We start from the raw sequence: 26241 nt of genomic DNA, 5'->3' as shown, positions 1-26241 counted from the left end.
GACTCCTTCATCTTCACTCCCATCTTTAACTGAGTGCTCTTTTGTCTCACTGGCCCGGATTAGGGCTGCAAATTTTTCTATAGCCTGTCCCTCTAGGACAGTGGTGGTGAAACTAGGCACGCATGCGGGACTCAGAGCCCTCTTTGTGGGCACATGTGCCATGCCCTCTTCAACCAGCCGCCCAAGGTTCCACGTGGCCGGATGCATCCCGGCACGGCTGGTTTCCCTCCCCCCCCCCCCGGTTCCGTCCCTCCTGGCCTCACATGCTCCTCTTCCTGGGCATGACCCATCACCTCCTCAACTGTCAGCCAACTGTCCAGAGTGTGCTGGTCAAGGAGCCAGCAGGCTGTGGCTGCTGACGGACACCGTCGGCTCCCATACGCTCGCTGGCCTCTGTGGGGGGGGCAATGGTGTCTGGCAGCAGCTGCCCTGGCCCCTGCCTTGCCTTGCCCCACGGCAATGTGTCCTGCCCACCACCCCACCTGCCAGATACCCCCTGGATCTTCCCCAACCCTGCCTGGCCCCCACAGGCGTCCCTCCCCACAAGCAACATCAAGGTGACCACGCCCACTTTGGCCACACCCACCAGTGGGCCACGTGGCACCTGGCAATAAATAAGTGGGTTTGGGATTGCAGTTTGGGCACTCAGTCTCTAAAAGGTTCGCCATCACTGCTCTAGGATAAGCTTGTACAGCAGGGGTGTCAAACTGGTGGCCTGCGGGTCGGATGCGCCCACCCCAGCTCCGCAAAGGGAAAAAAAAGTCATGATACATTTTGTGATGCAATCCAGTTTGACACCCGTGTAATACAGTGCTAAGAATATATGCTTGTTACTGAAAGCTAGACTCTTTTACTCGTAGAGAAAGTACAACAGTGTTGGTTTTCACACAGCTACCATCACACACGCTCGCTCACATGTTTTAATCTTTCTGCCTCTTGCTGTTGTATTTGCAAAACTCCCCAGTAAATTTTTGTGACTCAAAAGACCAAATTTTGCACACTCTTTAATAAAGAGATTGGATTGGCTGTACCAACTTCCCATTACAGCTGTATCAGATTAGAACTACCACATCACACACTTGTTTTGGAGAGAAAGGAAGTCTAGGTCCCCTTCTGAAAGCAACATATTAGGAAACTAGCATAGCTTTCAGTATCATGTCATCCAAGGAGACACTTGGTATTAGTATAAGGAAGCCTCCAAACACAGAAGCTCAGAGAAACTGCTATTTGAAGTGGTGATACCTATTCCGTTATTGCATTCTCTAATCTTTGTTTCTTAAGCAACCCAAATTGGGGACTATTATCCATCATGGAAAAAAATGCATTTTGTCATTTGTTTGGGAGTTTTCCTTTTTGGTTTATCTACCTACATTTCACATTATTTCAGCTTCTCCTAGGGCAGGGGTAGTCAACCTCGGCTCTTTTATGACTCGTGGACTTCAACTCCCAGAATTCCTGAGCCAGCCATGCTGACTCAGGAATTCTGGGAGTTGAAGCCCATGAGTCATAAAAGAGCCGAGGTTGCCTACCCCCTGTCCTAGGGTTTTATGAGAAAGTTAAAAAAAAAAAAAACCCACCCTATCTAGCTGTTTTTTGACATCTTGGGTAACTTTACAAACTTGTATCCTGCTCTTCAGTAGCCCAGTTTCTCAAACTCACAAGCTCCAAAGATAACACCATTCCCATTTCTTCACCTAATCATGTGGGCCTTTCCTGCTTTTTCAGCTCAACAGTGTCCTTTTCTCATATCTTTTTTGAGAAGTAGCACACAGAACTGTGCACACTATGCCAAGAATGGTCACACCTCAAATAACACATCCAAGCAGTTCCACGCCATCTATAAATATGGCCACAAAAATCATGACTGGAAATTTCTGGACTCACGAGGTTTATACAGTTCATTATTTTAAAATCCCCAGGATAGATCTCCATCAGAACCAGAAATAATATAACGAAGCCCATTAAATTGTGGATTTCAGATTTTGATTTGAAAGCCATAAACTGGTTCAGGTTTCATTAAAGGGGGTATGAAAGGGATAGTAAGAAACTAAAGTTGACATTTGTGCAATAAACTCCACAGTCCAGAGACTCATTGCATTAGATGTTAAGCCCAACACCTGCATTTCAGTGGATGAAAACTGAAATGTCTTGTTTCAAGGCTATTTGTGCAGAAATTCCACTGATGTGTATATAGCTGTTGACCATAAAGTCACCCAACCAGAGCTTGTTTTCCATTTATGGAGCAACAAGTTAACCCCTATCCTTTCTTTTTCTTTTTTTTTAATGGAGCAACCAGTAGCTGATTTTATGCTGCTTCTGGTTGATGATCAATCTGGAAAGGACAAATGGTAGGTTTCTTAGGCCTGGCCCTGGCCCTCCATGGCCTGAGGCCTAGAGACAAAGAGGTCTTGTTCATAATAAAAAGAGAGAACAGGAGCTCCTGCCTCTCTAGGGTGTGCTGAAACAGCTGGTTAAGCAAACACACCGGGAAGAAGAAATCAGGGTCATGGACTCATTTCCTGTCCTTTCCTGCCACTGGCTAAGTTGGGGAATTGGATGGCCCATCAGGGACAGGTTTGCCACCCCCCACCCCCCCAAGGCTGTCACAGCCTTTTTCCTGCTAGGGCACAGTTGTGAAGCTTGACAGGGATTTTGTGTACCTACTAGTCTTTTGTTCCTGAAATGGCTCCTTGGGACAGGTGGTCATGGGAAAAAAATGAGAGAAGGAGGCATATTGCTCTGAAATGCTTACATTTCAGAGCAATATGAATGGTCCTTGTTTCTTGAGATGCTGAAGAAGAGGCAGCTTCACAAGTTCTATCGGCTGGTGAAACTTCATGACAAACTCGGAACTGCTACTAGGTAGAAGGCCAGGCTGAAAGTTAAGTCTGACAATTTTTTTGTACAGGCTCCAGGCTTCTATCTATTTGCACTGTTGATGAAAGGGTTTATTTTATGATGAAATATCTGTGGGAAGTCTTTTGCGAGTCACCATAAATGAGAACATTTATAGTCAGAACAGAAACCCAGCCAAATGTATTTATTCATTTTTCATATTTATAAAGTGCTCCAATCAGTTGTGCTACTGGACAGTGAACAACAAAGCAAAACTAAATCAAGCAGAATACTAACAAAATTATTAAAAATCATGATATCCCTATAGATCCAAGATGAGTATGCCAAAGCAAATTGGGCCAAAGGCATGGTAATATCTGTAGTTTAGTGCCGAGTCTTATAAGGCTTTAAAGGTGATAATGAATCAAGCCTGGAAGCATTATAGAAATCAGAGCAGTGAGCTTAGAATAAATGTTATGCTGAAGTGGCAAGTAGTCCAATTACCAGTAACAGCATTCTGGACCATTTGCAGCTTCTGAATCCTCTAGGCAAAATGCATTGTGATAATCCAACCATTATTAAAGTGGGGTATTACTTTTATGTTCTAGTCTATATAAAGTTGTACAGTAATTTGTGTACCAACTGAAGCTGCCATGGTTTCCACCATTTTTTTTTAAAGAAGAACCCCCAAGTCTAAAATTACAAACCAACTCCAGAACACAAACAACCCATAAATATTGATATTGATAGAGTGCCCAGATATTCAGGGACCAATAAAAACTCCTTCCTAGGATTTAATCAGAGCTTGTTTAACCCCATCCAGTCTCTAAAATCTTCCAGACTCCAAGGCATCTTGCTTGCCTTGATAGAAATATATATCATAACGTTGTCAGAAAATTGATGAAACCTCACCTCAAACTGACAGATGCTATTAAGCTTCCCAGTAGTTTCCTGTACATACAGATGTTAAATAGCATCCATCCCAAAATGATTTGAACATCTTTATCCACAAAGAAATCTGTTTGCTCTGCCAAATTTTCTCTAAAGGGATTTGGATACCTCTGGACAGTATGCAGATAAAACAAGCACAAAAAAGTAATGCTTATACACTTCTATTATTAGTATGTAGGCTCACATGTGTCAGCCCTTAAAAGTAGACCATACTAGGATACTGAAATCATGCTGGCCCATATTATTTTTATTATAAAGATATAGTAACAGAATATTGCAAGTCTGATTATGCTTCCTCCTTCCCTCTCTACCTTTATCTTTATGAGACCTCAGAGAGTCTTTTATGAGATGTTTTTTTCAGGTTACAATTCTGCCCCAGACTGAGGTTTCTTTTATCTGACTGTTAACTTAGTAGTGTCTCTTCCTCCTGTCCCTCAAGACCATTTCCTCTTCCCACTACAATATATGAGCAGTTTCCAGTACTCCATCATGGCTACTTTTGTGATCCATCATGGTTGCTACAGTATCTTTTCAGTTACTTAATTCCCCTCACCTCCTCAGTGAAGTAAGGAATGGCTTGGGACCAGTAATGGGGCAGAGGCCTTGTTGAACTAATCTCATTCAGCGCATGCACCAAATTCTCGACAGAGCCAAATTGCCAGAAAAAAAATTCCCAAGTGTCCTCTAGAATCCTGAATCCATTAGTCAATTGGGACAGATCCTTTCAAAAGGCCCATTGCCTCTGCAGATGTCCAGGGCTTCTGTGATCTGCAGTTTGACATTGTGGCAAAGGAGAGATGCCAACATCCTCCACCTTCACATCACATCTTCCATTATCTTTGCTCCAAAATAAAGACCAGTGGTGAGATCAGTAGCAAACAAATTAAATAAATAAATGTCTATCTTTATCCTTATGTTTTGTAAGCAACAGTTTTAAAAAAGTTATCTTTCCTTACTCATTAAGATGATGCAAACTGATTTTCCAGGAGCACCTTCTAATCAGAAGGACATTTTGGAATTTTAGAACTAATAGACCAGTGTTTCCCCACTTTGGCCATTTGAAGATATGTGGACTCAGCTCCCAGATATGCTTGCTGGGAGTTTTAAGTGGCCACACATCTTTAAGTGGCCAAGTTTGTGAAACACTGCACTAGACTATCATAGTGCAAATCTTGGGGTCCTTGGTGCTGATGTAACTGATGATGTTACCCAGTTAGGTAATGAAACATCTGCAAGAAAACAACCAATCTCAGAGAGCACCAAGGACTCTGGAATTCAATCCTGAGATACAAATATACTCTTCTATCAGTTGTGCAAACCTTGAATGAAAGAAAAGCAAGAACGTCTCATGTTCCTTCTTCACTACCAGCGTTTCCCCCAGTGGGCAAATAAATGCTCCTGGAAAGCCCACAATATAACAGAAAAGCAACAGACCATCACTGCATATCACTTGAATTTGGCTTTCATAGAAGTAAGTGGAAACTTTAGCATACATATTCTGATTCCTATCAGCAGCAGCCAGCTTGATTATTTCTGCTTTATTTACTATACATTCCCAAAGTCTGCAAATCTCTCAGGCATTCCAGTATTTAACCCTCATTTCTCAGCCATCCAATTCTGTTGGTATTCATCTTCATATTTGCTATAAAAATAATATTTTCTCTGAACATGTAGACCCCTGATGATGTCCCCCACCAAAAGTAATTCAGTTGCAGCTCCTATACTACCAAAATCTTCTTTTGTTTATAAAACTCAGCTTTTAGAAGTTTAGAAAAATGATCTCATGATTTTATCTGGAAGCTAGAGAGCAAAAGAACTGGATTTGGATCAGAGAATTTGGGTTCACTTCCGAACTTGTTTGTGGACTCCTTGTATAGTCACTGGAGACCCTCCACTCCAGCCTCTTATTTTCTTTTTGCAAACAGCAGCAAGCTAATTTGTGTTGGAAGTATGACTTCAATGGAACTTTCTCTTCAGCACTTCCCAGCCTTCTATTCTCAAAGAGCAATGCAATGTAGACTGAGAATTAATTGTTTACTCTGTATCCCCCAATCCATACTACATTGTGGATTTTGCTATAAGATTTCTCACCTCAAGAGACTTCCCTCTGTGTCCTTAGTTCCCAGGCACACATGCACAGGCCACTCGGTCTCTAAGTTTTTTTCTGGCATGATACACTTAACCTAGAGCTAGGTCCTGCCTCTATAATGCATTTATTTAAATATATCTCCTGTTATACAATCTCCCCCCCCCCCTTTGACAATCATTACTTAGGTCAGATTCTCATTTGTCAGACACAAACAACCAGAACCACGCAAGAATAGGCCCAAGTAGATGCTTTGTTTCTGACTGCCGGTATTGCAAGAACCTTGCCAGGATGTTGGCCTTCCCTTGGGAAATGGCAGATATAGACCTCAGGGGTTTTGCTCAGTTGTTTGTTCCCCCGAATCAACTCCAGGCTGGAATGACTTTTTATTTCCCTTGGAAAGAGCCCCTCTGCTTCCACAGATGATTCCACCACACCACTTGAAAATCTACTAATTAACTATTAACAGTGATGGCAATGGATTATGATAGGATTAGTAGCTTTATTAGCCAGCCTCTCTTTCTATGTTTCTTGCTCCCCACATCTTTTCTCCAAGAGGTGTTATTATTTTTGACATGGGGGGGGGGTGATGTCAGCCATATGATATTTTAAACCATCCTTAATTAATCATAATTAATATAATTTACCCATTGCTGGAGTGAGATCAAAGCACATGAACCATCCTCAGCAGACCCATTGGTGCTTTGTCCTGTGCAATAAGTATGGCAGGAACAGGAAGGGCCTGAAGGAAGGAATAGTACTCCTTCAAATGCTTGTCCAGGTCAAGGGCAGATGAAAAAATGGAAACTGCTGAGTTTAGCATGTGCAGGGATTGATGGAGCATTATCTCAGAAATGCCTTTAAGCTACTGAGCACATGATTAGAGCCTGGGGAAGATCTTGGGGCAGCCTCCTCGGTGGCCCTTCTTCAGTTGACCTTGCTCCACATTGGTGCTTCAGAACACCTGATCCCCAGTTCGGCAAAATCCCTCTAAGCCAGAGAGAGGCTGGTATTGGCTCAAGAAGGGAGCAACAATAGGCACTGAAGGCGCTCAGGAGAGCAAGACAAGAAAGAATCTGTCTTGACTTAAGGCTGGGCTAGAGAAGAAGGCAGCTCCAACAGGAAAGCACTGGAGCCCCCTCCCCAGGTTTTCCTGGGATCCCCTTTCACTGACTGAAGGCAAAAAAACAACAACACGGTGATGGGTGCAGGTGCGAGTGTGGAGGAAAAGCACTCTCGGGAGCTGGAAAAAAAGCTCAAGGAAGATGCCGAGAAGGATGCCAGGACAGTTAAGCTGTTGCTTCTTGGTAAGTAACTCCTCCAAAGAAAATCACAGTGACCTTGTCCACACTGTGACGGGCATTATCAAGGCGTTCTCCCTCCCCTTTCCTACATTGTCTCATTCACTTGCATGACTGGGTTGAAGGAGAGCAGTGCGCATTTCCTTCAGAAGCAAAGCAGTCATAACCCAGAAGGTCTTCTGTCCCATCATCTGTATAGGCAGAGTGGACAACAACATTAGGACGTTGTGCGAAGGCAAAGCTTTAATTCAAGTCCTATGAAGATTTATCTCCATGTATTTCTTTATCAAATTTTAAAATCGCCCATCTCCCTCACAGAGGGACTCTGGGTGGTATACAGATAAAATATCAAGCCATAAAAAGATGGGCAAGGGGTTGGACTAAAAGGTCCCTTCCAGACTTATATTTCTATTCTATTCTAAACCCTAAGCAAGGCTGAGAGCCATGTTTTTACATCTTTCCAGAAGGCCAGCAGAGTGGCCTTATGAGACAAACATAAGAGGAAAAGATACCTGCATTTTAGAGAAATGGGAACTTAAAGAAATTTCTTCTAGGTGCATCCACTGAGACACAGATTATTCTGAGGGAAGCTTAAGGCATCTCATATCAGCTCCTGTTGCATGTTGATGCTGATTTCCTTTGTCATTTGGGGGCTATACATTTAAATCTCCCTGGATCGTTGCTGCTTCAAGACTTTTGCTGACATAGCTCTGCTAGATCCTCTGCTTTAAATATAGAAGCTGTACCCTGCTTTTACACAGATGAAGGGAAGGATGGACTGAAGAACTGTAAGGATGGTTACCTTCTCTTGTATTCTTGGCAAGGCTTACTAAATTGACCGGGTTAGTTAGCTCAGCTTTCCCAAACCACATGTTCTGTAGATGTGTTCGGATTATATTTCCAAGAATTCCCAGGCAGCAGAGCTAAAGGAGTGCGCCAAATTAAAGCAGGATGAAATATCTAAAACAACTTGGGTCTACATTTACTATTAAGCAGCTTTAAAAAAAAAAAGTTAACATTGCACTGTGTTACACATTCATACAAACAATTGCTGCAACTGAAATATAAGGAAAGGGCAGAAACACAATGGGCATTGTGAAATGGTTCTTTGTCAGAGAAAAATGCATTTAAATATTACAGAAGTGCACGCTGTTATTGGCTCATTTCCATAACCTCCAAGAGAGCCATTGGTGTACTTTTTTAGCAACTTTGTTCCAGAATATTGATGGACATTTTCATTAGCAATACCAGCCAACCCACAAATTAGTACAGCTGATGGGCTTCCTTTTCCCACATTATTATTAAGGGAGTTAAATGAAGAACTGGCCCATGGGAACTGTTTTTCAGTCTTCCCTGGTCTGACTAGACCATTCAGACGTTGGGATTGCAATTCCAGACTGCCATAAGTATATGCCTTCTGCACAGTACAGGATAAGAGACAGCATGCCTCAGTTTCCCATCCTCAGCTGTGATGTTTTTATACCTTTGTAAGCTAGAGCTGTTCTTTTTCTATGAAGCACTGAGAATAAGCTGGTCTATGGCCCAGTTCTCATTATCTTATTATTTCTCCTGGAAAGGTGACCAAGGTTGACTTACAGCATCTTATCCTGACACCTTTGGTGGTGGTAGTCCTGCACAGAACACTTGTTGCAATATAATATGGAAAAGTCCTAAAGAGAAGTTCTTTAGAATTTAGAGGAAGGAAGGAAGGAAGGAAGGAAGGAAGGAAGGAAGGAAGGAAGGAAGGAAGGAAGGAAGGAAGGAAGGAAGGAAGGAAGGAAGGAAGGAAGGGCTTGAATTAGGTCATAAGGCCACTACACCTTTAGTTCAAGCTAACACAGTAAGCTTTAAAAATATCATGTATGAAATATTTTTCTTTCGCTTTTTTTCTTCCTTTAACACATTGTTCTTCCTAACAGAGCTGTCAAAATTTGAAAATAAAAAGCAATTAAGAAAGTTTGATCAAACGTAGAGCCAGTAAGAAAGAGAGAATCTCTGTGCTAGTCAAAGACCATTGAAGCTGACATCAATGTAGAATATTAGCTGGAAAGATTTGCACATAAGGCTGGTATGAAATGTACGGGTACAATAATTTATCTGAAAAAATGTCCATGCTAGATTTAAGCCCTCTTCCCCAAATGGAATTCTTATCGTATTCTGTTCATTGCTGAAATAAGTCTGTAATAACCACCCAGTTAGTTACATTTGGCTAGGGAAATAGGAAAATAAATACACTAAATTGAATCTGAATCTTTCCACTTCCAATCCTGAATCTTAACCACCACGTCAAAATGGTTTAATGCCCACTGTAGTATTTAAAATTAATGACTGATATGATAGTTGCGATTCAAGTTTAGGAGTAATTAGTAGAGTTAAAAGTCAGATGTAGACAAGTTGAGCTTGTTTAGTAGTTGAAAAAGCATTGAATTCTGTTGCAATGGTTGAATGTATAATGAAATTTGTATAAAACTGCTGCTGTTAAAAAAAAATCAGAATAGAATCTCCATAGATGGGAGCAGAATAAATAGAGCATAGGGATTAAGAAGCAAAATAAGGTGCTGTTTGGTTAAACAGGAGACAAGGTAAAACTTTAAAGATGTCTAAATGAAAAGGCCTTGTTTTTCTAAAGTGCAATGATGCAGAAATGAATTGCAAGTTAGGAGAGTGTAAAAGACATGCACAAAAAGAGGGGGGGGGGAGAAATGGAAGTGTCAATCCAGTTAGCTACAAGACTATGGTAAAAAAACAGAAGTGACAAAAGGGAATTTGGAAGTAGAACTGAGTGTCTTTTTCTCTCTCTGCCGCAAAAGGGGAGGGAAGGTTGAACAACAAAGAGCTTAACTGGAGAAAGTGGAAGGAGATAGCTACTTTCTTTTTTGCAGCAAAATATCTAGTAGAGATTCCTCTCCATATGGAAGAGACAGGAGAAACAACCTGGAAGCACAAAGGAGTGTCAGGCAGCAATTTGTGGCCAACATAGGAGAACCTGGTGGATGATGGATCACCAATAAGAGAAAAGACCCAGAGTACTGACCGAAAAAGATTATGGTTTGAAGAACCCAATGCAGGCTACATCAGAGGGTCGAGGATAGAAAAGATATAGCCTGGAAGAAGAGACCAAGCTGCAGTGTGGGAGGGTTAGGAATGCTGCTACATGAGAATTTGCAGACTCAGCTGATGATTTAGGGTGTTCTGCATGAAAGTATATATTGTGCTTTTAATATTTGTACTTGACCATTAGAAATGCTACAGCAAGAGGATTAGCTTCACAGCAACTTGAAGAAGGGAACAAATAAAATATATGTTTCTATATGTTTGTGTGTGTATGAGAGAGGGGGGGGGAGGGAGGGAGAGAGAGAGAGAGAGAGAGAGAGAGAGAGAGAGAGAGAGAGAGAGAGAGAGAGAGAGACCAACTGCCAGTTCTGAACTCAAATCAAACCACGTTTGTTTGAAGTTCATATAGTTGTGTGATATTGTTTAATCTATTGTGGACCTCTAGGTTTGATAAGGTTTAAATGTATTATTGTTTACAACCAAAGTCTTCTAATCTTTCTTTAATTTCCTGGGGGGGGGGGGTTGGGAGGTAACTGATATTTCTCTCTCTATTCTTGGGCACCAGGTTCTTAAAACAAAGTGCAAAATTATTGAGGAGAGCCCACCAAGGATTTTTGGGGAAGAGCAATTTTTGCATTCTGAACAAATCTATGACTGTGGAGGTGCAGCAAATGGGATCTGATGTTAATTTGAATTTGGTGCCATATAGAAAGGATTGGGAACTGGGAACAAGTACAGTTTAGTCACTTTTCAATTTTTGTTCCACAGGAGCTGGAGAATCAGGGAAAAGCACCATAGTCAAGCAAATGAAGTAAGTCTTCTTCCAACAATGTCAGTTTTTCCAAAAACATTACCTATCCTTGCTCTGTGTATAGTCCTCTATATACTTTGTGTTTCAGGAAATTAAAAATGTACAAATATCCCAACAGCCACCTTATTCTCATTTATTCTATGTCTATCCAGTAAGTTGCAATATTTAACTGAGTATGACTGTTCTTTAAAATCAAAGTATGATCAAGATAGATGAATACTTAGATGGAATACTACCCAGGGGTATAGGCTACATTAGAAAATAAGTTCTATAAAAGACTGTACATGATGTGTACGTGTAGTCATCCATCATTTACCATGATTTAAATAAGTATTTTTCACATACTATATTTTTAGGTGCATATATAAAAAGTGTTGGGTATGCAATCAAGAAACATATTTGTCAAAGAGGTAATTCAAGAGATTCATACACAACATAAAGCCACCTTGCAATTGGCAGGTTTGAGGTCTACTATGTTATGTAAACCCATCCCAATGAAGAACCATGGTTTATATAGGACAAAAGAGGGTATTGCATCTTCTGTTAAGGAAAGGGCAGACAAATCCCATGTACTAACATTTAGATTTAGCATTATTTGTGAATTAGATTTCAAAGTATCTGGTGAAATTCCTTTCTTGAGAATATTGAAAACTTCCTTGATAACAGAAAAAAGAAATCCGGAGGTAGCTATAATAAAAAAAAAAAATGCAAGGGAAAATGAATGAGAAGCTGGGTCTCTCCATAGCAAGTAACTTGTCAGAGGAAAAAGAGACAGTTGCATTTTGTTCAGAGTTCCTTAGATATACTTAGTGCAGTGCTTTTCAAGCTTGGCAAATTTGAGATGTGTGGACTTCAACTTCCAGAATTCCCCAGCCAGCATCTAATGTTCCTGAGAACTTCTGGATTGATTTTCTGTTCTTATCTTCCATAGAATTATCCATAAAGATGGTTACTCTTTAGAGGAGTGCTTGGAATTCATCTCCATTATCTACAGCAACACCCTGCAGTCCATGCTATCCATAGTGAGGGCAATGGGCATCTTGAACATCCAGTATGGAGACCCAGCCAGGCAGGTTGGTCACTGAGGAATGGTTATGTTCATATCTGGTTGTTCTTTGGGCTTTTATTTATTTATTCATTTATCAAACTTATATGGCTGCCCATCTCACCAGAACTGACTCTAGTCACAATAAATATATCAAAAACGATCATTATAAAAGTATAAAACAATCATTAAAAGTTAAAGCAGTATTAAAAATTAAATAATTTGGTATCTTGTCACTCTCTTCCACAACAAAAATGGCTGATAAAAAATAAAAGAAAATGGACATTGGACAATGGGTGATGGACATAATGTGATTTGGAGAATTGGGATTATACAGGCTTCCAGAGAAATTAATTCCAAAGATAACAAAAAAGATGTTGGTCAGAGAAACTTAAAGTAATCATTTTTGCCCAGACTACTCTTTTCAGCAAAGGAAAAAGTGAAGGACTCTCCCTCCCTCCCTCAGGAATGTGTCATTGATTGAGCTTCAGACAGGAAGCAGAGAGTGGTGAAGATGGCAGAAAAGATTATTGGCAGTTCCTTCCCTTCCATCCAGGACATAGCACATAAGCGTTGCTTGAGCAAGGTCCTCAGGATTGTCTGGGACACTACACATCCTCTTCACAACCTGTTTTCCTTGTTAGCTTCTGGGAGGAGGCTTTGTGGTATCCATAGCAGAACATCCAGATTCAATCACAGTTTTGTTCCATAGAGTATTAACCTTGTGAACTCCCAAGCTTCCTCTTTCTGCTATGTATTCAAGATGGACAGTGATTAACATTTATATGTTATTTAAATGTAAGGGTGTAGGTCTATACATATGTTGTATATAGTATGTTTAAATGTGTGTTATATATGTGTACACTTTGAGAGCAAGCAACTAAATTTTATTTTTAATGTGTGCCATTGTGCCCACAGTAAATAAAGACAATAAAGGTTGTCTGTCTGTCTGTCTGTCTGTCTATCTATCTATCTATCTATCTATCTATCTATCTATCTATCTATCTTTTGTCTCAATTGTAGGATGATTCCCGCATGTTGGTGCACTTAGCAGATACTATTGAAGAAGGCACCATGCCTAAGGAGATGTCTGACATCATTGAACGACTCTGGAAAGATACAGGCATCCAGGCCTGCTTCGATAGAGCCTCAGAGTTCCAGCTGAATGACTCGGCTGGCTAGTAGGACATCTTTACTTAGAAACTTTGAAATGGAGAACATGGCTTGGATCTGGAGATAGTTACGAGTGTGCAGGATGATTCCCAGCATGGCTTAGTTATAATGGCAGAGACAGGAGATAGATGGAGGCATTTTATACAGGCCCTATGCTTGTTTGGGCCCTTTTCTAAGCAGCTGAATTCCTATATTTCTGCCTCAGATGGAAAGAGAATGATTGTTCCCACACTCCAGGCAGATGCAATGGCATATAGAGTTAGAGGAGAGTGGTTTTATGACCAAAGTGGCAACTTTCAACCATCCCGGTAGGCAATGTGTACCATCCACTTCCTTCTAGGAACTCCTCTAAAACTTAGAGAGGACCTTAGCTGGATCCCTTCTCTGAGTGGGTGTGAGGGGAAGAGAAATGCTCTCTGGGATCCTGCCTGAATATTCTACGTCCAAACTCTGTTTCTCTCAGACCCCACTTTCCTTCAAGAAAAAAGATATTTCAAAATTCCACACCTTGCCTAATACCTTAAAGAACGGAAGCTGAAAGATCCAGGGTTCTTCTGTATTAATTACATTATGGAACCATATTTCTATGTTTGCAGTTACCTGAATGCCTTGCCACGGCTGGTAGTTCCTGGATACGTTCCCACAGAGCAGGATGTTCTCCGCTCTAGAGTTAAGACCACCGGGATTATTGAAACCCAGTTTTCCTTCAAGGATCTCCACTTCAGGTATTGTATGTCCTATAAGCAGTGATCCCCCAACAAGCAGATCATCCTCTGAGTCTAATGGCCTTACTTTCAAGAGGTCAGAAAATAGTTTTTAAGATTTTGAATGTTCAAAATTGTTCACTGGAGAACAAGATAAAGGCTAAGTGCCTATGGATATATGTGATTAGGTTTGCATGTGTTGTGGTTGGTTAGGAGCTGTAAAATCTCTCCTGGTCACCATTTCTAATGGAGTATGAGATGAATCAGAAATTCTGTTTTGTGATGTTAGGATGCAAGAAAGTCTTTGCTAAAGTCTTCTACAATAAAGAGAAATGGTTGATATAATTCATCCCATGGAGACTCCCCAACATTGTTGTTGGGGATAAGTTCTCCTTGAACTCCAGAAAAAAAGGTGGAAAATAAATTTCCATCTTTAACCTAAGGAAAAAAAAGTAAAAATTTAAAAACTGGAATGAATGTATCTTCTCAGAGCATAGTACAGTGATGGCGAAACTTTTAGAGACCAAGTGCCTTAAAACCGCCCCCCTGCCCTCCTACAGGGCCACTCACCACCTCCACGGCCCACCGCAGATCACCCAGGCGGCCCAGCAGCTCTACAGTGGCCACACCCTCTGCCTGCGCCCTGCAGCATCATCTGCATGTGACAGGGTGCGAGGGCGGAGTCTTGTCCCCGCTGCCTGGCTGCCACGTCCTTGGCTGCACTGCTCCTCATGGGCCACACCTGGGGGTGACTCTCCTCCGGGGGGGCTGTTGATGAGGAGGGGGCCGTGGGAGGAGGGGCTGGGGTGACGCTGTGCATGGCCACAGAGAGGGCTCTGAGTGCTGCCTCTGGCACACGTGCTATAGGTTCGCCACTACAGGCATAGTATCTGAAATTCAGATCATATACATTTATCTTTCACACTGAGCCTTGAAAACCAAAATAAACATTGAAGACTAGAAGTAATCAAATAATCTAGAACAGCTAATGAACAGAAAACAGGAGGAGGAGAAGGAGGAGGAGGAGGATGGGAAACTGATCATATCTGCTTTGTTTGAAATACTTTATATGCACTTATCCAGGATTATGAAAAATTAGCAGTTTAATAAAGCTACTCTTTTTATTTTTGTGAGGATGTGCTGCCCCCTACTGATGCATGGTTGGAATAACCAAATTTCCATCTGCATAAAGAGATTTTTAAAGGCATTTTATTATTTTCTTCAATAGCCCTTCTTTTCTTGTAAGTACACCTCCATGGAGTTTTCCTAATGACCCCTTTTCCCCATATGTGCATCTTATATCTCCATATTTTTCTATTTCAATTAAATTGATAAGATTTCTTTTGAGATGTTATTAAAAAAGAAAGATATTTTTGCAATTTTGCAGTTTATCCCAGGCTGTAGCTGAAAGGAAAATACACTTGAATTACTGTGAAAAAGGGTAGCCAAAGATCTTGCAGGTTTGTTAAAATCTAGCCTTTGATCTTTTTCTTGGCTGTCAGAGTTGACAGTGAAATATGCAAAGTTGTTCCAATGAAAAAATTCCTTGCCACTTAAAGATTCTTCAGCCCTAATCAGTCTTGGTCCACAGTTCCCAACTTTCCAACATCCCCTAACCCTAACTTCCTTCCTGCCTACATGAATATCTTCTGCCTCTAGATTGTAGATGAGAATTGGTTCCGTTTTCTCTTGTTTCTACTTCACCTTCCTGGGCTCACCATATGCTTAACCCACTAGTGGTTCTGGAAGCATACCAGCTCAGTGACTGGGATAAAAGTCACCATTTCAGGGAGGCTTGCTCCAGGAAGTGCCTGAAATCCCCACGAGTCCTTATGTAAGGAGAGTCCTAGCATCTTCAGCCACTTCTCCATCAGGTAGACACGTAATGGGATTGACTAAATGAAATTAACCCAATGTTTCTCAGCCTTGGCAACTTTAAGATGGTGGACTTCAATTCCCAGCATAGGAATTCTGGGAGTTGAAGTCCACCCGTCTTAAAGTTGTCAAGGTTGAGAGACACTGGGTGTTAACTCCATGCCTGCATTTACTTTTGGATTAAATGTAAATATCAGGATAGATTCCATAAGCTTATGGATTTTTTTTTTTTTTTTGGTGTTCCTTTAATACAGTATCCTCCTACAGTTAGCTTAGTTTTAGAAGTGTGGTTGATACACTCGAAGTACTTTTTAATATCCTGGGCCGTTTTTTCAAATTATTGCCTACTCTGCCCCACATCTTTATTCTCTCATCATTTTTCAACCCCCTTTACCTATTATCCCTTCAAATTCTTTCTTAATTAGTTTTCTACAGTTCCTTCAGTCGGCTTGCTTTTTCACATCTGTCCTTGAGGGAGCCTGCCTGATTTTCTTAATTAAATGATAGGACTTATTTTCTCTGCAAAACTATTGTTGGCCCTGCAGCTTTAAATCCTGCCAGACAGATAATTTTGCTTCCTCTCTGAAAAAATAAACTTTAAGCATTCTGATGTAATTCTTTCCTGAATAGCAGGAATAGCTCTGAAATGGGAGAGCCACTTCATCATGAGAAGTGCAGTAAAGTATTAACAAGTCACAATTCTGGTTCTGTCTATTTCTGTTTGGTCCATTCCTCTTCTGCCAATATTGTCTGTCTCAGTCTGTTTCTGTGCTGGATGCAAATTTGTCTTTCAAACATCAGTGCAAGAAAAGAAATGCACTTTTGTGTGCATTCTTCTTAACATAACTCTGAAGACGTTTCCAGAATAAGTTTGTGAAATATTTTCCTTAATATGGATACTTGGGTATATATAGCTTTAAACTCTGAACTGCATTTTTTTAAAAATTGAGAAATGGAGGTTTCTATTATGTAAGGCTATTCTATTTCAAATATTCAAAATAGTTACATGTACTCCTCAATTTACGACTGTAATGGAGCCTGGTAATTTCCATGTTAAGCCATGACAGACAGAAGTTAAGGCACCTACATGACTGACCCGATTTTAAATTTTTGTGGAAGTCATTATATCAATGCTGCAGTCATAACGTGAATGCCACTGTGGTCATAAAGCAAATGCCACAGTACTTTTTAATATCCTGGGCCGTTTTTTCAAATTATTGCCTACTCTGCCCCACATCTTTATTCTCTCATCATTTTTCAACCCCCCAAATACACTCATTTCTATGGGTGTTTTTTTTTTTTTTTTTTTGCCAGAAACTGGCAAAAAAGATTGAGAGCAAACTGGAGGGAAAAGCCATACATTGAGGTCACATGACTGCAACCATCAATAAAGGTGAGCAGGATGTCAAATGCCCAAAATGCAGTCATGTGACTGTGACTCTGTGCATGTGTGTGTGTGTGTGTGTGTGTGTGTGTGTGTGTGTGTGTGTGTTTGTGTGAGTGAGTGAATGACCACTGGAACGCCAGAACTGGGTCATAAGGAGCTTTGGAGAGGGGTGGAGTCCATTATAACTTTGAGCAATCGCTAAATAACTGATCATTAAGTGAGGACTTAATTGTGTATTTGTGTAATTGTGTATTGTGAATGAAATAAAAATATGAAATTAAAGCAATTCTTGATCACTCCAATTCTTCACCTTCCTCGCAGGATGTTTGATGTTGGAGGCCAGCGCTCAGAACGCAAGAAGTGGATCCATTGCTTTGAAGGGGTCACCTGCATCATCTTCATTGCTGCTCTCAGCGCCTATGATATGGTCCTGGTGGAAGATGATGAAGTGGTAAGGAGCATCCAAAGTTATCTTCCAACTCTTCTGATTATAGCAAATGAAAGATATTACATATTTTTTCAACCAAGATTTAAAAGGGGCAGTTTTCTATTCTTGGAGAATAAGGAGATTGCTGTAACCTGAAGGCACGTTTCACAAGTTTCATACCATTCTATGACTTGTAGATAATGGAGGAGAGTGAGGACTATACATAACTCTGCTAAAATAAAAATCATAGGGATCACCCCATGATTGTGGCAGACACACAAACACACACATACACACACACACACAATGCATTTGCTTTTCTACTCCCTTAGGAATCCCACTATAAGCAGCAAGGAAATTATCTTTAATTTAGGAAAGTTTTGTCAGATTCACCCCAGAATAAAACGTCTGTCCCTGATAAAAGTTCTGGGGAAGAGTTGTTTGTCTTGTGTGCACATCTTTAGGTACTGAAATGTAGCTGAACTGAATAAAAAGAACAAAAAGGGCCCTGGGCGTCTGTTTCTTGTTTCAGAATCGTATGCATGAGAGCTTGCACCTCTTCAACAGCATCTGCAATCACCGATACTTTGCCACTACTTCCATTGTTCTTTTTCTCAATAAGAAAGACGTTTTCCTGGAAAAGATCAAGAAGGCCCACCTCAGCATGTGCTTCCCCGATTATGAAGGTGAGTTCCAGTCAGCAGCATACATGTTTGTGTGGAGCTACTTGAAAGCAGAGTATTACAGTCAATTGTACAATGATGTAGGAACATACAAACGTCACACCAGGTAGCCCGGAAAGTAACAAAAAACCATATATAGGTCAGCAGGTCAAAACCCAAATGCCTAAAGAATGGCATCTGGTTTTGGCAATCTATAAAATGATTATTAAAATTCCAAAGAGAAAGTAGCAGATGCTTAGATCTGCCCTGCTGAATTAATCTTCTTCAGATGTCTGGATCATAATTTCCATTGGTTTGCAGAGCAACAGCTATGCTGGCAGGGACTGATGGAAGTTGTAGTACAACACATCTGGCTGATGCCAATTTAGGGAAGGCTGATTTAGATCAAGCCAGACAGGAAATTATCATGTTCCACTACCAGGAAAGAAATCAGCAATAAAAATGAACTTTAATATCATCAACCATGGTCTCATTCTTCCATTTTTGTCTACACAAGTTCCCTCTGTGGAGGAGAAAATAACTACTCTTAATGTACTCCAAGAAGACCTCCAAGGTCCCTTCTGTTATTTTTTTATATGGTCAGCATTATACTGGGCCTAAATCAGTGAGAATTTGTAGAACCCATTCCCCTCTTTTATTTACACCTACCCTTGTTATTTTGTTGGCTTTCTATACAAAGATATACTTGCTGGGATGGATGTAGTTGAAATTTGACAACCATATAAATTACAGGTGGTTAATTTTGTTCATGTCATCCAAAGGTACAAGTAATGAAAATCTTTGCATTTGATTTCTTGGTCTTACTACTACACAACTTTGGGTGGAAAAGGCAAGTTATCTTTTATTTCCCTTGCTTCGTCCACATGATCATGAGGAGAGGACCTTACTTTATTACAAGACATTAGTTTTGGAAAATAAACACTAGAGGGCATCAGTCCCCTATGAAATATGGAATACTTTTCTGCCACGTAAGCCAGAATTTATTATGGGCTGTTTCTTCAAGGAATACTTGTGTACATGCGGTATTTGTGGTTTTACACTGTAATTTTAACCATCTTTAAGAATAGGACCCATGTTATTGTTGCAGAGATGCTTTTCTTCTCAGTTGTTCCAATACTGGAAGAAAATACAACTTAATGGGAAGTTCAAAGTTGATAAGAGAGTGTTGGGCAATTCACCCACCAAAACTTCTCAAAAAGTTTCCCTTTAATAAACTGTGTTGGGAGGCTTTTCAATGACTGAAAGGGCAACAGAAGCCCCATATGTTTAGTCAGGTCAGTCATACTTCCAGAATGCCTGCTCTTCAAGCATTCAGAAATGAAGTTTCTTTCAACATTTAAATAACAAGAAAAAAGTCAAGTAAACAGTTGGTCCACGAAAGAGAGAAGATGGCAAGGAAGTAACAGGCAGTAGAGAAAAAGCAGAGCTGCTTAACTCAGTTTTTGCATAAGTTTTCACGCAAAAAAACCTATCAAAAACATAACTGTAAAAAACAGACTAGACATAAAAATTTAAATAAAAGAAAATGGTAAGAGAACACCTGTCTGATCTTCATAAATATAAATCACCGGGATCTGACAGTTTACATCCCAGAGTTCTGAAGAAGCTGGCAGATGTTATCTCAGAACCATTGTACCATATCTTTAAAAAATCCTGGCCCATTGGGGAACTACCAGAAAAATGGAAAAAAGCTGATGTTGTTCCCATCTTCAAAAAGGAAAAAAAAAAAACAGACCCAGAAAACTACAAACCAATCAGCCCAGCATAAATACCTGGGAAGATACTGATTATAACTAGAAGCCAGCATGGGTTTATTAAAAACAGATCATGCCAAACCAATCTTATTTCATTCTTTCACAAAGTGACTAAATTAGTCGACCAGCAAAATCTATTATACTTAGATTTCAGTTAGGCATTCGACAAAGTAGACCACAGCTTATTTCTTGGTAAGCTAGAAAAATGTGGGATAGACAGCATCACAACCAATGGATTTGTAACTGGCTGACAAACCATATTCAATGAGTAGTCCTTAATGGTACTATATCTACATGGAGGGAAGTAAGCAGTGAGGTATCACAAGGTTCTGTCTTAGGCCCAGTACTCTTCAATATCTTCATAAATGACTTAGATGAGGGAATAAAAGGGAAACTCATCAAATTTTCAGATGACACTAAGCTGGCAGGAATAGCCAACAACCCAGAAGACAAGCTCAGGATACAAAAAGATCTTGACAGATTTGAACAATGGGCCCTATCCAATATGAAACTTAATATGGAGAAAAGCAAGGTTTTACACCTAGGCAAGAAAAACCAAAGGTATAAGTACAGATTAGGCAAAACCTGGCTCAAAAATAGTAACTGTGAGAGGGACCTTGGAGTCCTAATGAGCAAGAACCACCAAAAAAGCTAATATAATCCTTGGTTGTATAAACAGAGGCACAGATTTAAAATCACATGAAGTATTAGTACTGCTTTATAAATCTTTAGTAAAGCCACACCTTTACTAAAGATTTAATACTGCATCCAGTTTTGGTCAAAAAAAATGTTGAGACTTTGGGGGGGGGGGAGGAAAGTGCAAAGAAGAGCAACTAAGATGATTAAAGGCCTGGAGACAAAAACATATGAAGAACGGTTGCAGGAATTGGGAATGGCCAGTCTAGAGAAAAGAAGGACTAGGGGTGACATGATAGCAGTATTCCAGTATTGGAGGGGCCGCCACAATGAAGGGGGGATCAACTTATTTTCCAAAGCACCAGAAGGCAAGACAAGGAACAATGGATGGAAACTAATCAAGGAGAGAAGCAACCTGGAATAAAGGAGAAACTTCCTAACAATGAGAACAATTAATCAGTGGAACAGCTTGCCTTCAAACATTGTGGGTGCTTCCTCACTGGAGGTTTTTAAGAAAAGACATGGTCAGCCATTTTCTGAAATGATATAGGGTCTCCTACTAGAGCAAGGGGTTGGACTAGAAGACCTCCAAAGCAGTGGTGGGATTCAGATATGTGAGCAACTGGTTCTCTGTGTGGATGCCACTTCTGGAAATCCATTCTGGGCCTTGGCAACAAAAAAATAGCTATCGGTTCTGCTGAACTGGTGTGAACCGGCTCTATTCTGATTGATTGAAGTGATGTAGGTGGGTGATGTTCAGTAAAACAGGGAAGACTTGATGATCAAGGATATTCCCTGGAAGGAAAGCTTAGTACAATGCAGCTGATCATTGAACAATGAATGTCAAACTGTTATTAACAATTGCAGTGTTCAATGATTCTGTTTAATACAGATTGGAATCATGTCCTTAAATGTGCTTTGTTTCATTCTGGACAAATTAATAATATTCTGAGCTAAGACGGTTTGTGTTACTCTATAGGTGAAGCTATTCCTTTATCACCACCCATCTCTTTGCAGGGCCCAATACGTATGAAGATGCAGGTGCCTATATCAAACTCCAGTTCCTGGAACTGAATATAAGAAGGGATGTGAAGGAAATCTACTCACATATGACCTGTGCCACTGACACAGAAAACGTCAAGTTTGTCTTTGATGCTGTCACTGACATCATTATCAAGGAAAATCTGAAGGATTGTGGCCTCTTCTGATTGCAAGTGTTCGTTTTTCCTAACTTGGTTGGCTCTGGCCAGGCAGGATCAGACGGATGGATAGGAAAGGCGAGGCGAGGAGGACCTACCTTGAATAAAATCCAGTTCATTGAAGCAATATATATATATATTGCCTTATCAGATATAGTCTAATGGCAAGTTGCAATAAGGGCTCTTCCAGTTTATTTGGGAGAAACAAAAAAGATTAATTTCCCAGTTCTTGGAAATATATATTCCAGCTATTATTCTCTTCATGCAGCAGTAATGTACTGAGTGATTTTTTGGAACCTGGAAAGACTGTTCCTTTCTATTTTAAATTCAAAATACAGTAGTTAGATGACAACTATCTAGCTTAGGCATCTCATGTTTAAAAAGAAAACAAGGAAACTCTTGTCAATGAAAATTAGCAATTTACCACTGAATTTCAGTGGTGAAATCTTGGGTCAGTGGGGAATTATTAAAACTGCAATGAAAAATTATAGACCCCTGTGATTGGAGTAAAATAAATTATTGGCACTGAGGGATTTCCAGAGATTTACAGTAGTGAGGGCCTGCAGTCAGAGGGTTTGTAGCTTGTTCAGAATGTTTCCACAGAAATGTATGACTTCTAGCTCTGCTTGTGGTCTTCTTCAAGTCATTGTATGAACGATGTCAAGCAGACTCAGAATTAAATGCCTTGATCCAGCTGACCTCCTCTGATGTTCACAGAAGGTGGTGTGACTGAAAGAATACAACACATGAAGCCAAAATGAAGCCAGATACTGAAGGACCTCAGTCCTCCTATGTAATACACTCTTTCTACAGACATTCCTGTTCATCTGTCAAGCCCCGGGGAAATCAGAAGATTCAGACAGTTCAAATGAGTATAAAGATTAATTGCAAGCTTAACTTCTCTATAGCAGTGTTTCTCAACCTTGACAATTTTAAGGCATGTGGACTTCAACTCCCAGAATGCTGGCTGTGGAATTCTGGGAGTTGAAGTCCACATGCCTTAAAATTGTCAAAGTTGAGAAACACTGCTCTATAGGAATCTGAACTACTAATGGTTAAGGGAAATTAATTTGAACTACTAACGGTCAAGGGAGTTAAGCAACAAATTCAAGGTGGGCTGGGCTTAAGCTTTCATGACTGATGAGAGCATTTGACCCCGACATCATCTTGATTAAAATCAGCATTGCCAATTCAGCTAAGGGCAATAATTCCTATATTGCAGTTATTTTTCCTGCAAATTAGTATTGTCTGGAATAATTATCCAGACTCAAGAAAATAGTTGTTCCATCCTAGGAGCTGGGCTACAGAAGTCACGTGTAGCTTACCAGCTTTTTTAAAAAAAAAAAAAAAACTTAGAAAAATCTGCTACTAGATGTTCCCCAATATGGTATGCTTGCTTTTTGACATTTCTTCATTACTTTCACTTTCAGCAGGAAAAACAGGCCAGCAAATTCTTTCTTCCAGTATCTGAGCCACAGCTGTGCCTCTAAGGCTGTTAGCATGTGTGGCCTTGCCTCAATTATGAACCTGCTTGCTGATATTGGCTAATTCTGCTAATGCAGTGGTTCTCAACCTGTGGGTCGGGACCCCATTTGGGGTCGAACGACCATTTCACGGGGGTCGCCAAACAAGGCTGTCCGCCATTTTTCCCCCCTTTTCTTTGACCACGCCTCTGGCACCCAGTGATGTATAAGTGGTTGGGGGTCACCACAACATGGGGAACTGTATTATGGGGTCGTGGCATTAGAAAGGTTGAGAACCACTGTGCTAATGTCTTTTTCCTTGTTCAAGCTTGATTTTTCGTTAATGACACTACTTTCTCTGAATGATGGAAACACGGCTATTATCAAAACTATGCATTATATTTTGGACAGCAAAAAGTAACGCCCTGCTGTTGGAATAATTATAACATTTGCAAAAGTGTAATTGTAACAGTTATTCTGCAAATAACATTTTTCTTCTAGTTTTGCACACTTGGGAGCTTCTATGGACAAGCTTGTCAATGTGTTCACAACAGAAAGGGGCAGTAATGAGACCAGACCTGGGAGTCAGAAGATGAAGATCAAATAGAAGCCTGCTCAAATATGGTGATGGTCATCCCCAACACACACCATGGCAACCAAGGAGGGGGTGGAGTCTGGCTATTTGGGATCCACGGTAATGGGTCACTCTTCTCCTCCTACAAGTTCTAAGATTTATGATAACTTCCACTTGTTAGTCATGAATTTGACCCTTTGGGTAAACTTCATCTTGGAAGATATTAGTCAAGTCACTTGATATTTTTGCTACCGGCAAACTCATCTATGGTCCTAATTTTCTTTTTGCTGTACTGTAATAGGTCCTCTATTACGTAGTGCAAATTGAATGCAGAAAACAAGTAAAAATGACTGTTTACATTGTGAACATTATGAAAAATATGTACAAACAACTAGGACCAAGCTACAAATGTTATATATGGCTTATATGTGTTATACTCAAATAATGTCATAGATAATACTGTACGCATTCAGCATACTATTTCAAACATTTCTGTATCAGTACGTATATTTCACTTTGGGTATTACAGCTGTTTAATATAGATTGTAATACTTGCAACATCCAACAAAACGTGGATGATAAGCATATTGCTGAAAAATGCATATTTTTTCCCCTTCTTCCATAACATCTGATAAAATGTATTATTACAACATCTTTTTCTAAAGTCTTCCTTTATCTGTTACCAAACTATGTGCGCATTATGGACATTTCCATATAGATGCAGTAAGAACAATCCTGGTACATTGCTTTACTACTGATTTTTGGTATTTTCAGGTTAAAGTCTCTGACTGAATGCTTTTCTTGAAAACAAGAAAGTTTTTCTTTTGTGACAATAGGTAAGGACATTTCTCTTAATGCCTCCCACTAGTCCAAGCAAGGAGAGGCAGCCAACATGCTAGATCAGACATGTCAAACACAAGGCCCAGGGGCCGGATGCGGCCCGCGAAGTGGTTTCATATGGTCCGCGAAGCCATCCTGGAAACAGTGAGGGAACGGCCCCCGCTGCCATGGCCCTGGCCAGCCGGGAGCCAATTTTGTGGTGGCATCTATGCTGAAACGCATTCAGTCTTAGCTCCACAAGGCCATCTAGAAACAGCGAAGAACCAGCCCCTGCTGCGTCGGCCCCGCCCCGTAGTTGCATGCTGGGGAGGTGTCACCCTTTGTGAGGAATGAAAAAATGGACCATGCCTTGGCGCTTGCCCCAGTCCCACCCCCTTCTGCCAGAGACCCTCAGATCTGTCCCACTCCTGCCCAAGCCCCCACAGGCACCCTTGACATAAACAATGTAGAGCTGGCCATGCCCACCCAGTAGGCCACACCCACTCCATCCACACCCACCCAGTAGGCTGCACCCACCCTGGCCACACCCACCCGGCCCCCCTGAGGGCAACCGCAATGTTGATGCAGCCCTCAATGAAATTGAGTTTGACACCCCTGTGCTAGATGCCCTCACAGATCTTCAAGGGCCAATACTTCACTGGAGCACGTGGGAAGACCAGAGGTTTCTGTACTTTCTTCAGTATTGTCTTCTAGTCCAACCCTATACTATTTCAGACAAATGGCTGTTCAATCTGTTCTTTAAAATCTCCAGGGTTGGAGCAACCCCAACTTCTGGAGGTCACTCATTCCACTGATTAATTGTTCTAACTGTCAGGAAGTTTCTCCTTAGTTCTAGGTTGCTTCTCTCCTTGATTAGTTTCATCCGTTGCTTCTTGTCCTGCCTTCAAGTGCTTTGGAGAATAGGTTGACCCCCTCTTCCTTGTGGCAGCCCCTCAAATATTGGAACTGAAATATTGAAATATGTTATATGTATGTATTTAAGGAAAGACTATATTTGAAGACTATAACACATTTCCCTTTTTCTATATTTATTATTCATAACTTATATTTTACCTTTCAGCCTTATGGGGCATCAAGTTTACATACTTCAGAGAAAAAAAAAGCACTCATCCAGGCCACAAAACTCTTTAGAAAGACCAAACATATGGAGAAAATGATAGCATGTTTCCAAAACAGGGATATTCCCACTTTATAGTGTGAGCATGTGCAATGTAGTGTTGTTTTTTTTAAGATGTTTTGGGCTACAACTTCCATGTACCTCAATCATAATATCCAATGATCTCGCAACTGTAGTCAAAAACATCTCCAAAGTTTTGTTTTTGTTTTTAAAAAAAGGCTAGGAGAAGCTCACAAACTTGTATCATGAGCCAAGGAAAATCATCCAGTCATTAAAACCCACCATGAAATACTGTGCTCAAATATATTTAAGAACGATGGAAGAAA

The 26241-nt window shown here is 40.5% G+C and overlaps 1 protein-coding gene across 2 annotated transcripts; it reads left to right on the top strand.

Moving 5' to 3' along the window:
* The first annotated feature begins 6845 nt into the window (after nt 1-6845).
* Nucleotides 6846-24610, top strand: GNAT1 (G protein subunit alpha transducin 1). 2 transcript variants are annotated; one of them, XM_039333728.1, is made up of 9 exons: nt 6846-7179; nt 10996-11038; nt 11970-12111; nt 13107-13264; nt 13853-13981; nt 17544-17673; nt 18182-18335; nt 21740-21938; nt 23886-24610. In XM_039333728.1, exons 1-8 carry the CDS (start codon nt 7074-7076, stop codon nt 21928-21930), a joined length of 1053 nt encoding a protein of 350 aa, XP_039189662.1. In that variant the 5' UTR covers nt 6846-7073; the 3' UTR covers nt 21931-21938; nt 23886-24610. The 2 variants fall into 2 exon arrangements, with proteins under 2 accessions (XP_039189662.1, XP_039189654.1); XM_039333720.1 differs by having other exon boundaries at nt 6848-7179; nt 21740-21932.
* The last annotated feature ends 1631 nt before the right edge of the window (nt 24611-26241 follow it).

Source organism: Crotalus tigris, unplaced genomic scaffold (genome assembly GCF_016545835.1).
Source record: "Crotalus tigris isolate CLP2741 ecotype Arizona unplaced genomic scaffold, ASM1654583v1 scf7180000017625.6296891, whole genome shotgun sequence".
NCBI lineage: Eukaryota > Metazoa > Chordata > Lepidosauria > Squamata > Viperidae > Crotalus > Crotalus tigris.
The sequence above is the reverse complement of the archived record's forward strand: the minus strand, read 5'-3'. Positions and strand labels throughout refer to the sequence as shown.

Excerpts from the sequence above, each read along its gene's own strand:
- GNAT1 (XM_039333728.1), top strand. The coding sequence starts at position 7,074 with ATGGGTGCAGGTGCGAGTGTGGAGGAAAAGCACTCTCGGGAGCTGGAA. Across the intron at positions 17,674-18,181 it reads TGGTGGAAGATGATGAAGTG|AATCGTATGCATGAGAGCTT; the intron begins GTAAGGAGCATC and ends TTCTTGTTTCAG. Across the intron at positions 18,336-21,739 it reads GTGCTTCCCCGATTATGAAG|GGCCCAATACGTATGAAGAT; the intron begins GTGAGTTCCAGT and ends ATCTCTTTGCAG.